This window comes from Sturnira hondurensis, unplaced genomic scaffold (genome assembly GCF_014824575.4).
Source record: "Sturnira hondurensis isolate 20B ecotype Veracruz unplaced genomic scaffold, ASM1482457v3 Scaffold0013299, whole genome shotgun sequence".
NCBI classification, from domain to species: Eukaryota; Metazoa; Chordata; class Mammalia; order Chiroptera; family Phyllostomidae; genus Sturnira; species Sturnira hondurensis.
Genome location: NW_028085930.1, coordinates 3804925 through 3818645, shown reverse-complemented (window position 1 = coordinate 3818645; position 13721 = coordinate 3804925). Strand labels below are relative to the sequence as shown.

The window sequence follows — 13721 nt, the reverse complement described above, 5'->3', positions numbered from 1 at the left end:
GTTTGGATTAGTAACTGGGTGATGATTATGTTATCAATTTGAGACTTGAGTGTTTTTTGTCTGTTTCCCCCATCCTGTAGAATTTAACTTTATTTAGAGTATGTAAAGCATTAAGAGTCATTCCAGAACCAGAGATTTTAAGTAGTTTCAGCAGAAAAACCAACCACAGAATGCTGCTACAGTGTGCCCTATACAGCGTGCTTTTTTCTGTGGTGAGAGCCTTGGGTCCTCCCATCACTTATGACTCTCTTGTTCCAGCCTCATGGCTCCAAAGGTTTGTAAGCTCTGCTTGGATGTTGCACCATTTAACACTCATCTTGACCAAAGCTGGTATGTGACCATTGCCCACTTTTCCCCATTTCTACCAGGAAGCCCCACCATTCCAAGAAGCCAGGCTTAAGACCTTAGGAGTTATATTTTTAGTCGAGTATCTTTCCTCCCTCTCCAGCTGGAGGGTGGTATTCTCCATTCTAGTTGGGTTCTGAGTACTTGGGTACTCAGGGTCATGAGTACAGTCTCTACTCTCATCTCTGTGCCCCCTGCCTAGGCTGTTCTAATACATTAATTGCAGGTCCAGATTTTGTTGCTTTCCTCTGCTCTAGTGAGATTCCAGTGGATAATGCTGTTCTCCAATGTCTTTGGCCCACATAGACAGTTCTTGTCTGTCCCTCGCTTGCCTAGTTAGGTTTTTGATCCCAGTCCTGTTGCCTCTACCTTGGAACACACTTGCTCTCCAGTCTACTCATACTCAAGGACCTGGGGTCTCCATCTCAAATCATGAACTAAAACTGATCCTTTGTATAGAAGGTTTTAAGCAACTGATCGTGTTTTTCGCCCCCACCCCCATGACCGTACATACATTTATAGTCCTAAGTAGGTGGTAAGTTCCTAAGAAGCAGATACTGTGTTTGGCCAGAGGTTCTTTGTGCTCCTCTTTGGAACCTAGTACAGAACCAGCAGGGAGACTTTAAGCCCCTGGAAGTTGGGAAACGAGGCAGAGCAGACTATTGGATTTTGAGGTCTCCTGGCTAAGGGAGAAACAGGCAGATTGGTCATTATGTGGCTCAACAGCATAACCCTGGCTAGTACAATTTCTGGGTTCAGCTAGTCTAGGATTTGAACTGTCTTGGGGACTACTGTGCTACAGTCCATGTAAGAATAGTACCAAAGACAAACTTGTGCTTTTTAATTTTTCCTTTTTGAGGAAGGAATCTAAGAAGTGTTTTGCCAGGTTGTGAAATCTGGATGCTGAGAAGGGCTCTGTGCCTGGACCTGATATAATAGGGTGGAACCTAAAGCTGCAAGACCTTGAAAGTGTTGTCAAGTAGACCAGCCTCTGTGAACCAGAGTGCCTTTCCCAACCAGTGGTCTCACCTTAAGGGGAAAAAGAAAAATGCTGATTCTTGTAACCACTGAGGACTTGGGTTCAGCAAGCAGAATGCTGCTGAGTGTCTGTCTTTAGACTGAGTGCTGTAGAGGGTAGGGAAAGCCTGCCAAGTGTCCCTGCTCCAAGTCAGTCAACCAATTTGACCTGGGCCACACAACTGAGTGGTGAAGCTGAGACTTGAACCCAGGCAGACTTTTTCAAACCCCAAGCTTAGCCTGTTTTTTACACTATTCAGAGTATTGCCTTTCAAATCATGAGGGAGCTGGGATTAGGAAAGTGGTGCTCTACTCCACTACGATTGTCTCAAAGGAGCCAAAAAGCTACTGGTTTAGAAAAGCTTTCCTACCTCATCCATTATGGCCATTTTTTTTTTTTTGAATTTCTAGAGTAGAGGAGCACATCCACATGCATCTTTCAATGATTGTGAGAAAGTGTTTGTATTTTGAGAAAAGTTCTTCCAGTTTCCCTTCTACGTCTTGGTCTCCCCAGCCCAATTCTCTGCGTCTGGATGAATGGATGCTGGTGCTTTAGATGTGGTCTGCCCACTCAGAGAAGCCTCTGGAGGACCCTCACTCCCCCTCTTAAACTAGTCTAGACTTTACTTGTTTGACAAATGTATTTCACGTCCTTCTGGTTCTGAAGGATTTCTGGAGAGCTGTGACTTTATTCTTTTAGCGAGAACTACTGGTCTTCATGTTCCTTGCACTTGTTAGCACGGGATTCCAAGCAAGAGCTGTGGCACTTACTAGGTAGTACCCCAGTCTTGGGGCCTCTGTGAAATCTAGCCAACACATTTGGGCAGATGTGGCAGCCTTGGTAGGTACGTTCTGACCATGCCCCACTGTGCTGGATGGTGAGAAGTGACTCCTTTTTCTTCGGAGCAGAAAGCTGTACTTGAAAACATGATGCTCGATAGAGATCACCATAGGACAAGGCACTTAGGAGGGCAGGAATGGAACCTTACCTGAGATTTGTCTATTCACATCCAAATGCCTAAGCAGGCAGTAGGCCTTTGTTTCCATGTTTGTTTGTTTTTTAAAAATATTTTACTTATTAATCTTTAGAGGGGAAGGGAAGGAGAGAGAGAGAGAGAACATTAATGTATGGTTGCCACTCGTGGGTCTCCTGCCAGGAACTGGCCTGCAACCCAGGCATGTGCCCTGACTGGGAATTGAACCATGATTCTCTGGTTTGCAGGCCTGTGCTGAATCCACTGAGCCACACCAGCCAGGGCTGTTCCCATGTTTGATGGACTAAAAGTCATAGTCAAATAACAGCTAGGAAGTTGGCAAGCTTATCCCAAGATAGAGTCACACATGAGTAAAGCCCTGGTCTCGTTTCATAAGCATGTACCCCTCAAGAGGAGCTGCCAGGGAGACGAACCCATCAGTATCACCCTCCCTCCTTACCTGTCTAGAGAGCTCACCTCCTGATTTAACTCCTAGATCCCTGCTTTTTCTGCAAACATCTTAGGCCACCTAATGAACACAGCCCAAAATACATGGCCAGGCCTATAAAGTATAAGGTGTTACCTCTAGCACCAGTATCAAGAAAAACTCACTTCTAGAGTAGAATCCAGGTGGTCTTTAGAGGGCCACTGCTAGGGGGCAACCATGCATAAGCCCAGGGTCTAGATCTCAGGCAGGGGGGGCACTCAGGCTACAGACCAGTGGACAGTGTTTGGATGCCTCCTCAAAATTCAGCTGGCAAGGGACTTTCTCCTGAACCACAGACAACTTGGCCTATCCATTCTTCTCATCAGAAATTCAAGGAATGAAAGAAAATTAACAAGCTGGTCCTAAATTTCTGCTTGCTTTAAAAGGAAAATTCACTGATACAGTAATTTTGCCATCATTTAACAGATATCTGAAACATCGTTTAACAAATGTCTGAAAGAGCAAACTCAAGAGCAGCAGGACAGAAAATCATCTCTTTAAAGCTTTCCTAGTAGTACAATAGGATGACTACCACAGCCTGATTTTGAATAGTTTATTAAAGGAAAGGTGAAGCATCAGTTTCAAATTGTACAAAAGGAAAAAAAAACCTCATATTGCAAATGTACAATTTACAGAATTACTAGCAAAACCAATCAAGGAGACACTGAAAATACAAAATTTCGATTGATTTCAAACTGAACTGGAAACCCATTGGAGTAGCTATTATGCCTTTTTTGTTGCACGGTAGCCTACAGTTCTAAGTCAGCATCTGTTTTCCACATGAGACTGTCAAGCAAAGGATCAATCTGTGCTGTGCCAGGACACCTCCCAGCTTGCTCCCTGGCCAGAACCACAGGCAGGGCTGGTGTGGTGGACTGTCCAGTCATTCCTGCCCCTTCATTTTCAGTGAAGCCCACATCTCTGGATGAAAGTGAGACCTCAGCCCCCCTAACTGGAGCCCAGGAATTACTAAAAAACATTTTTGGCAACTGAGTTTTTTTTTTTCCCAGAACTATACACATGGTGAGAAAAATCTGTTTTGTGTTTGTTTACTAAAAGGATGAAGAAAATACATTTTGTTTTCCTGGACAAAAATAATTGGGTGCACAGATTTTTTTAAATGCTTTTCATTTTTAGTAAAAGGGCAAGCCTCATGATTCTGTTGCAGCTACTAAAAAACCAGCCCAGAAACAGTTGTAGATGGATTGGTTTGGATTGGACATTGAGGCTTACTTTAAAAATCAGAAAGGAAACAACTATAAGTGGGCTTTTAAAAAACAACAATAGTATCAAGTCATAATAGGTCTAAGCAACTGTAACTCTAAACCATTGAAGGCTGTCCTGAAGATTCGTAATTTCTTTCCCCAAAAGAATTATTCTTAATATGCACATTTAACACTGAAATGTAGCTGTATTTCAAGGTAAGCTTAGGAACTTCACCCTCTAAGCACAGACTTCTATGCAGCACATACTTCTATAATTGGTAAACTTAATTCACAAAATTAGCGCATAAAGGTATTAAGTGCATGGGAAGTAGACACAGTTATGTTACACTTAAAATTACTTTTGCATGGCAAAGGAGTTCTTTATAATTATCTTTTTAAGAAAATGGAAGTCTATGTAACTTGAATTTGGCAGGGCATGAAATAAGTGGTAAAAACAGCAAACTGATAACTTGAGAACCATTTTTGTTTTACTGAGAATACTTTATTTGCTGGTAGAAGTTGCTAAAAATGCACAGAACAAATACCAATAGAAAATGTACTATATTTGAGTCCCTATTCTATATAAAATGAACGGTGTACAGCATCTGTTGGAAAAATGGCTGCATGGACATTTCTTATTTTATGCCCCTGTTATAAATAAAAATAAACCTTTTTATTCAAGAGTATATAAAATCTGGGAATCCATATCCATAGAGGGCGTGTGGTTTTTGGCAGAGATGCACTGTCAGAATTTCATCTTAGCTTGTCAATATTCTGCTCCTCCATATTTCTGTCCATAAAGTCAACCAAATCCAGTGAGCTCCAAAACACTCTTCAGCAATTAAAATGAGCTGCTTACTCATAGGTTTAATAAAAATGGTTAGCTTTTAAAACATAAAAAGGCAAAATGTTAAAACGGTTTTTAAATTGTACAACAGGAAAATAAAGTTAAAAATATTTTTTTTACTCAATGCGGAGTTTTCATAAAACAGGTGTATAACAGTGTTTATCTTGACAGCTGTTTTAAAAATTTAAAATGTTTTCCTCCTTCCAGAAAAAACACATCTGTTTTGGGTAAGTCCAATGTTAGGACACAAATGATTTTTCAGGTCAGTCTTTCTAAGGTGGCATTCATCAACACTCCCTTGGGTAATTTACATGCTCCTCTTCTGTCACTGCAAAAGGGGATTGACCTCAACCATTTGATTAAAAAACAAATCAGACCACATCAAAAGTGTTTTTCCCCATACAAGCTATCACAGTATATAGGCCTCTAGCTCTAAATAATAGAGTTCCAGATTCGTAAGTTTTCTTCAGACTTCAGAACATAGGCATTCCAAATCCCTAGAAAATGAGAAACACAATCATTAAATTCATGCAAAACCAAGACCCAGAACCATAAATAAAAGGTAGAAATAATTTAACATTTACTGAATCGTCTTCTATGATAGCTGCAGAATCAAAGAAATCTGGCCTCAGCTCAGCTCTCTCTCGCCGATTTCTTGATGGGGGCTGGAAAGAGAAGCCAGTTAGTTCATTTTTTTCTGGAGATGCATTAGGGCAATGAACTGCGATGATAAGCAGTTAGTATTTCCAGTGGTACCATAAATATCCAGAATTGCTAAGGGTCAATTTGGAAAGGAAAAGGATCTGGCTTTTTACATGAAGCATACATTTAAAAAAATAACTGGCTTTTAATTATCACTTAGACAAAAAAAGCTTTTGAATTATGAATTGATTGAGTATATAAATGCCTAAAAATAATTTGGGGCCTATAAACATCTATCATAGCATTATAAAATGGGTCAAATGCTGGGTGACAACTTCATTCAGTTCCCCAAGGCAGGTAGATAGATGGAAAGGTATTGAAGGGCTCAGGGAAGGGAACTTAATAGACTGGAATGACATGATCTCAGGGAAAATCAAAGCATATAAAGAAGAATGTTATGGGATAAAGCACGTCTCCAAATTCCTATGTTAAAGTCTTAAGTACTTCAGAATGTGACTGTTATTCGGAATTAGGGCTTTTGAACAGGAAATTAGTTAAAAGGTGGGTGGTTTCTAATCCAATATACTTTGTGTCCTTAGAAGAAAAGATCATGTAAAGACAAAGAAAGAAGATGGTCACCCACAAGTTATAGAGGTGTCAGAATGAAATCAACCCTACTGATACCTCCAGAACTGTGCGAGGATAAATTGCTATTTAAGCCAATCACTTAGTGGTATTTATTGGCAACCTCAGCAAATTAACAGAAAGAGAGAAAGTAATATGAATACACATTTCCATCACCCAATTTCAATAATTGTCAAACACTTGCAAATCTTGTTTCATTGAATGGTTTCAGTATTTTCTTTCTTTTCCATGGCATTTAATCTATAATTACCTGTAATATGTGTTACTAATGGGTAGAAATTAAAAGCAAAACAAAACACAATCACCAAGCATTTCTTCTGCATTTGGCTGTGCTGGACCATAGGGTGTACTGTCACTCTCCAATTTAAAGTACAAGAGATTAGAAGCTTCCAGCCAAGTTGGAGGCACAGGTGGAGATGCCTTGCTTCCTCCCACAACCAAAGGATGGATAACAACTAATTTAAAAACAAAAAACAATCAGAACTTCCACATAGAAGTGTGACAACCAAGGAGTTAAAGAAGAAATATTCATTCAGACTAGTAGGAGGGGCAGACACAGAGGGCTGGAGCAGAGGACATATTGCAAGGCAGCATATTCGAGTATGGATGGATAAATTGGGAGGAACACCTGGGGAGTGAGACAGACCATGCACCCAGGGTTCCAGTGTGGGAAAACAAAGCCTCAAACTGACCTCTGGCTGTAAAAACCTGTGGGGATTCTGGAGGTGGGAGGAACTCCCAGTCTCACAGAAGAGTCCATTGGAGGGGCTCATGGAACCCTACAATGTATACAAGTCCACCCACCTGGGAATCAGCACCAGGAGGTTGAAGTTCACTTGTGACCACAAACAATGTCACAATGCAGTGAAGTGGGTTGCTCCGCTCTGGTGAATATGAAAGACCCTACCTCTTACAACGTTAACAGGTGTGCCGAGTAAAAAAAATCAAAACTGTTTTCAGAGAAAATACTAAGTGACGATGAGATAGTCAACCTATCAGATGCACAACTGAAAACAACGGTAGTCAGGTTGAGTATGGCCACAAAATAAAGAAGTGAAGGCTATACAAAGGGCAATAAAGAAAAATATACAGGGAACCAATAATGAAGGGAGGGAGACCAGGACTCAAATCAATGGTTTGCAGCAGAAGAAAGAAACGAATTAAAAAAAAGAGGAGAGGCTTAGGAACCTCTGGGACAACTTGAAATGTTCCAATATCCAAGTCATACAGGTGCCAGAAGGAAAAGAGGAAGAGCAAGAAATGGGAAACTTATTTGATAAAATAATGGAGAATTTCCCCAATTGGGCAAAGGAAATAGACATGCAAGTTCAGGAAGCTCAAGAGAGCCCCAAAGAAGCTAGATCCAAGGAGGAGCACACCAAGGCACATCATAATTACATTACTCAAGATGAAAGAGGAGGAGAGATCTTAAAAGCAGCAAGAGAAAAGGAGCCAGTTACCTACAAGGGAGTTCCCATCAGACTGTCAGCTGACTTCTCAGAAGAAACCTTACAGGCAATAAGGGGCTGGAAAGAAGTATTCCAAGTCATGAAAGGCAAGGACCTACATCCAAGATTATTCAGCAAAGCTATCATTTAGAAAGGAAGGGTAGATAAAGTGCTTCCCAGATAAGGTCAAGTTCAAGGAGTTCATCATCACCAAGCCCTTATTACTGTATGTGAAATGTTAAAGGGACTTAGAAAAAGGAGAAGATCAAAACTATGAACAGTGAAATGACAACAAACTCACAACTCTGAATAACCAAACCTAAAACAAATTCAAAAATGAACTAAGCAAACAACTAGAACAGGAACAGAACCAGAGAAATAGAGATCACATGGAGGGTTATCAGTGGGGTGGGGTAGGGAGAGAATGGGGGGAAAGGTAGAGGGAGGAAGCAGCATAAACGGTAGGCACAAAATAGGGGGAGGTTAAGAATAGTTTAGGAAATGGTGAAGCCAGAGAACTTACATGTATGATCCATGGACATGAATTAAGGTGGGGGGGGTGTTGGAGGGAGGGGGATAAAGGGGACAAAAAAGTGGGACAACTGTAATAACAATCAATAAAACATACTTAAAAATAAGGATGAATTGATAAAACAATATAGATGAATCTTGAAACATATTAAGTGAAAGAAGCCAATCACAAAAGACTATACACTGTATAGTTCCATTATATTAAATGTTCAGGATAGGCTTATCTGTAGAGACAGAAAGTACATTAGTGGTTGCCTAGGGCTTGGAGCTGGGGAGAATGGCAGAGGTTGACTGCTAAAGGGTTTGGGTTTTCTTTTGGAGGTGATGAAATGTTTTAAAATTGGGGTGATAGTGGCACAGCTCTGAGTGAGCTAAGAAACACTGAATTGTGCCCCTTAATAATTAATTGTAATTATATCTCTATAAAGATGTTACTAAAAATGAAAAAAAAGTACAAGAGCATAAAAGTAAAAGATCATTCATTAGGTTCAAAATTTCACCTCAGCTCATCTGAAAGAAATACAATTTTTTAAAGATTATTCATTTATTAGATCCAGTGTTTGTTTTTCCAAGAAGTTAAAAAGAAGCAACCAGTTCATCCTTTGCCAGAGTTCAAAATTGGACTGCTTTGAAAGCAGGCTTGAAAATCACAGAAGCTCATCCAGATGCCCACAAGACTTACACTGGCCCTCCCTAATGTTGGTCAGTGTTACTCCCTCTTCCTCCCACAGGTTTCTGAAAACGAAAATGTCTTACACCAACGCCTTCCCATATTTTAACAGAATAAAAATGTATTGCATTTCCTTACCAGATCAATAACCATGGTGTCTTCAAATTCTTCATTCATATCTTCTAACTGGCTCCGGGATGACATCATCACATCTTCAAAGATTGGCTCCGCATCTTCCTCCATTAGGCCCCGACTAATAAGGAAAAAGCACAGTCAGAAAGCTGTTCATATTCACTGAATTTGGACTCCTGGCTCTTTAGGTCATCTAACCAATAAAAGTACACCTTCTAATTACAACCTATAGACTGATGGCACAGATTATGATACTGAACTCTAATGCAATTAAAGATCATTCATTTGGTTCAAAATTTCATCTCAACTCATCAGAAAAAAATATAATTTTTTAAAGATTATTTATTTTTAGAAAGAGAGGAAAGGAGGGAGAAAGAAAGAGGAAAGGAGGGAGAAAGAGAGGGAGAGAAACATCAATGTGTGGCTGCCTCTTGCATGCCCTCCCACCAGGGACCTGGCCTTACAACCCAGGCATGTGCCTTGACTAGGTATCGAACTGGCAACCCTTTGGTTCACAGGCCAGCATTCAACCCACTGAGCCATACCAGCCAGGGCAGAAATAGAATTTAAATGCAATAACAATAATAGTGGTTAACATTTATTTAGCTGTGTATCCATCTGCACAAAAACTCTTAAGTAGTTGGTGCTATTATCATCCCAAATTTACAAATGAGGAACCTGAGCACAGAGGTTTTACAGCTTGCCCAAAGCCCCATAGTTTGCAAGTAGCATGCTGCACAGGATTTAAACAATTAAAACCTCAAGGGCCCATGCCTTCCATTCCTGTCCTATGCTGTGTAACATATGCTGAATTATGATTTTAACTCCTAAGACCAACATCAGAGGAATCGAAGTAATTCCACAAAATAACCAGCATCACATAGTTATGTTCTTGTGATACTGGATGTGACACTTACACGGCATGCCTCACTCCAGTTCTCACTTTCATGTAGTTCATTCCTGTTCTGTCCTTCCGATTTAAGTCTTCTAATTTTGGCTGGCCTAACCAAGAGATCTGCATCTGAGGACTAAGAGACAGCACTATTATTCATCTTGTGGCAGCAGATAATGAAATTAGCTAATAAGTCCCATGATAAATTGACCGGCCTAATCCCCATGTAGGGGAAGTTAGCTGGATTTATTCCAGGGCCAAGGGTGAGAGCATTACCAAAGGATCTGCCCTTGTAGAAATGGCAGTGTGGTGACCAGAGAGATTTCTAAGTCTCCAAGAGAAGCTGGCCATGGCTATTTGTTAGGTGTGAAGGAAATCCCCAAATATACTGCTTTGAGATAAGTTATTTTGAGCTGAAGGCAATTAAGAAGCACTAAGTAAAAAAACGTCCTGGAAATAAAGTCTCCTTTGATGGGTAACAGACTCTTCAGAGTCAGCCCAGAGCCCAAAGAGGGTGGAGGAAACTTTTTTCCCCCTATAGGTACTTAAATTATCAGCTTCGTTCCCCAAATCCCTGCCAAATGAGTGCTTCCCAGTTCTCTGCATTCAGCTGCTGTCATACTCACAAGTGTTCCTAGCTGGGCAGCCAGTCCCCTACAGAACAAAAATGATGCTGGCTTAGTAGCTAAGAACCCTTGAGTTGAATAAGGTAGGGCACAACCGTTTTTTCTCAGCCCTTCTGAGATTTGGAGTCAGGTGCATGCTGAGCAAAGACTTCACCTGTACTCAGCACTTACTGGAACATGAACAGTTGCATAAACAAGCCTTTTGGGACTTTTACAGGATGTAGACTTTAATAATTTTTATTAAATAAAATCTGCTGTATGAAATTCCCTCTAAGAAGCTCTCTACATAATTATGAGGGGCTACCACCTTGATTAAACCTATAAATCTAGAATAGGTGGCAGACTGCAGCTAGGAGGAACTGACAAATCAGGGAAACTGATTTTGTAAACTCAGGGAAGTAAGGCAGGCAGCTCTAATGAGAACCCACCTTGTAGGAAGATGGTCATATGGTTACATCATCTAAAAATGCCCAGTTATGCAGTGGCTGACAATTACCATTTCAGCTTTCAAGAAAGGCAGATGCTCAAAGCAAAACTGCCTTGTGAAAATTCAGGATCTGAATATTTCTAAAATCTCCTTTTCCATTTCTAATCAGCTTAATTCATTGAGTTCAAGTGAGAATTCTCTCTCTTATCCATCTGAGTAATTTATAGCATCACCCCAGTATGAGTAGGAACACAAGTGAGAAACTAAGAGAAATTTCCAAGTTGGGTGAAAATAACAAAGAAAAGTTAAGATTTGTTTTAATAGCAAAAGTCATATAATCACATTTTTCAGAGCACTGGTACTAGAAAATATTTTAATTGCTACTGTGGGAAAAGGTAAGATCTTGATTTTCTCTTAGCAAAAGGGCAACTGTTTCTCAGAATTTATCAAATATCTAACTCATTCTTAATCTACAAATAGTTTAAAATATAAACTTAATCAAGATAAAGTACTGTTAGTTAAATGGATGATAAAACTTATTTGGTGTGTATAGGCTCTTTTTGTCAGTAAATTGACCTGAATGGTTTCTTGCCAAGTACCTCAGAAGAAACAGACCTGCCCAGTGACTGTGCAAACTGCACATGAAAGTTAGCAGTCAGACACCATGCACTTAAAAGTCTCTAAACTGCAAACATGCATTTGCAGACTTCTTATACATCTTATAGTGTAAATTATTTAACCTTTATTTGTGGCATTGTTTTCTCATGAACTGACCAGTAAAATGGTTTGATGAACAAAAAGTTTTACTTAGGCAGTTTCTTTAAGTTACAGGTTTTTTTGTAAAGAAATGAACTTGTACTACTTACTTGTGTAAAAAGTCGGGTTCAGAACCATGTTCAGATTCAGGTTCCTGAATCTGTTCTCCCATGGGCCGGCTATTCTCCCGCAGGACAGTAGACGTGAGCTGTGGTGTTGGCAGGGGTCCAGGAGTCTGAATCATGGTGTCAGTCCTATTTAGCCATGTATTATCCAGACTTTCATCTGTAAAATCCAGTTAAAAGTCACAGAATGTCGTGGGTGAAATGAATTCTAGTATAAGTTACAGCATGGACTACTTTTTTAACATTTTAAAAATGTTTTATTGATTATGCTATTACAGTTGTCCCATATCTCCCCACCCCTTATTACTCTCTGTTCAGCAACCCCCTTACCAGCACCCCCATCCACTTACTTTATGTCCATGGGTCGTACATATAAGTTCTTTGGTCTCTCCATTTCCCATACTATTCTTAACCTCCCCCTATTTTGTGCCTACTGTTTATGCTGCTTCCTCCCTCTACCTTTCCCCCCATTCTCTCCCTACCCCACCCCACTGATAACCCTCCATGTGATCTCTATTTCTCTGGTTCTGTTCCTGTTCTAGTTGTTTGCTTAGTTCATTTTTGAATTTGTTTTAGGTTTGGTTATTCAGAGTTGTGAGTTTGTTGTCATTTCACTGTTCATAGTTTTGATCTTCTCCTTTTTCTAAGTCCCTTTAACATTTCACATACAGTAATAAGGGCTTGGTGATGATGAACTCCTTGAACTTGACCTTATCTGGGAAGCACTTTATCTACCCTTCCTTTCTAAATGATAGCTTTGCTGAATAGAGTAATCTTGGATGTAGGTCCTTGCCTTTCATGACTTGGAATACTTCTTTCCAGCCCCTTATTGCCTGTAAGGTTTCTTCTGAGAAGTCAGCTGACAGTCTGATGGGAACTCCCTTGTAGGTAACTGGCTCCTTTTCTCTTGCTGCTTTTAAGATCTCTCCTCCTCTTTCATCTTGAGTAATGTAATTATGATGTGCCTTGGTGTGCTCCTCCTTGGATCTAGCTTCTTTGGGGCTCTCTTGAGCTTCCTGAACTTGCATGTCTATTTCCTTTGCCCAATTGGGGAAATTCTCCATTATTTTATCAAATAAGTTTCCCATTTCTTGCTCTTCCTCTTTTCCTTCTGGCACCTGTATGACTTGGATATTGGAACATTTCAAGTTGTCCCAGAGGTTCCTAAGCCTCTCCTCTTTTTTTTTTAATTCTTGTTTTTTCATTCTGTTCTGGTTGAATGTTTATTTCTTCCTTCTGCTCTAGAGCACTGATTTGAGTCCTGGTTTCCTTCCTGTCACTGGTGGTTGGTTCCATGTACATTTTCCTTTATTTTACTTTGTATAGCTTTCACTTCTTCCTTTACTTTGTGACCATACTCAGCCATTTCTGTGAGCATCCTGACTACCAGTGTTTTGAAATCTGCATCTGATAGATTGGCTATCTCTTCATTGCTTGATTTTTTCTGGAGCTTTGACTGCTTCTTTCATTTGGACCATTTGTTTTTGTCTCGGCGCCCTGTTACATAGTAAGGGGTGGAGCTACCCACGTCGTCATATTGTGGGACTGTATATAGGGGGAAGGGTCCCAGAGGGAACAGTGCTGCTTGCTTGCTCTTGGCCAGCTTTCAGTCACTTCCCCTGCTACCCACAGCAAAATGGACCCTTCTGATGCTGATTCCAAGGTGGGTGGGTTTGTGTACTTTCTACGACCCTGTGAGTCTCTCCAACAAACTCTCTTGTGAGGTCGAGAGTTTCTCTCACCACCATAATCCCCACAAGTTTTTTCAGTCAGAGATTTTGGGCTGTATTTTCCCCACACTGGAACCCTGGGTTGGGTGGTCTGTCTCACTCCCCAGTTTTTCTCCCAATTTATCTGCATGCAAATAAATGTGGGACCACCCACTCTGCCAGTTGCTGCCTGGTCTGCTCGGATCCTCCACCTGCTGCCTTGTCTTGCATCCTCTCCACCCC

At 40.5% G+C, this 13721-nt stretch overlaps 1 protein-coding gene across 2 annotated transcripts in view; it reads right to left on the bottom strand.

Annotated features, from left to right (window-relative positions):
- Positions 1-3361: 3361 nt before the first annotated feature.
- The window catches only part of STAG1 (STAG1 cohesin complex component), a 400795-nt gene continuing 390435 nt past the window's right edge, over positions 3362-13721 (bottom strand). Inside the window, exons 30-34 of one of the 2 annotated variants that reach the window (XM_037061224.1) lie at positions 11755-11929; positions 9861-9971; positions 8950-9064; positions 5460-5540; positions 3362-5372 (exon numbers count right to left, since the gene is read on the bottom strand). In XM_037061224.1, the coding sequence (XP_036917119.1) occupies positions 5349-5372; positions 5460-5540; positions 8950-9064; positions 9861-9971; positions 11755-11929 (506 nt within the window). In that variant the 3' untranslated portion in view covers positions 3362-5348. The remainder of the gene's footprint in view (positions 5373-5459; positions 5541-8949; positions 9065-9860; positions 9972-11754; positions 11930-13721) is intronic. The other variant, XM_037061225.1, reaches the window with a different exon arrangement.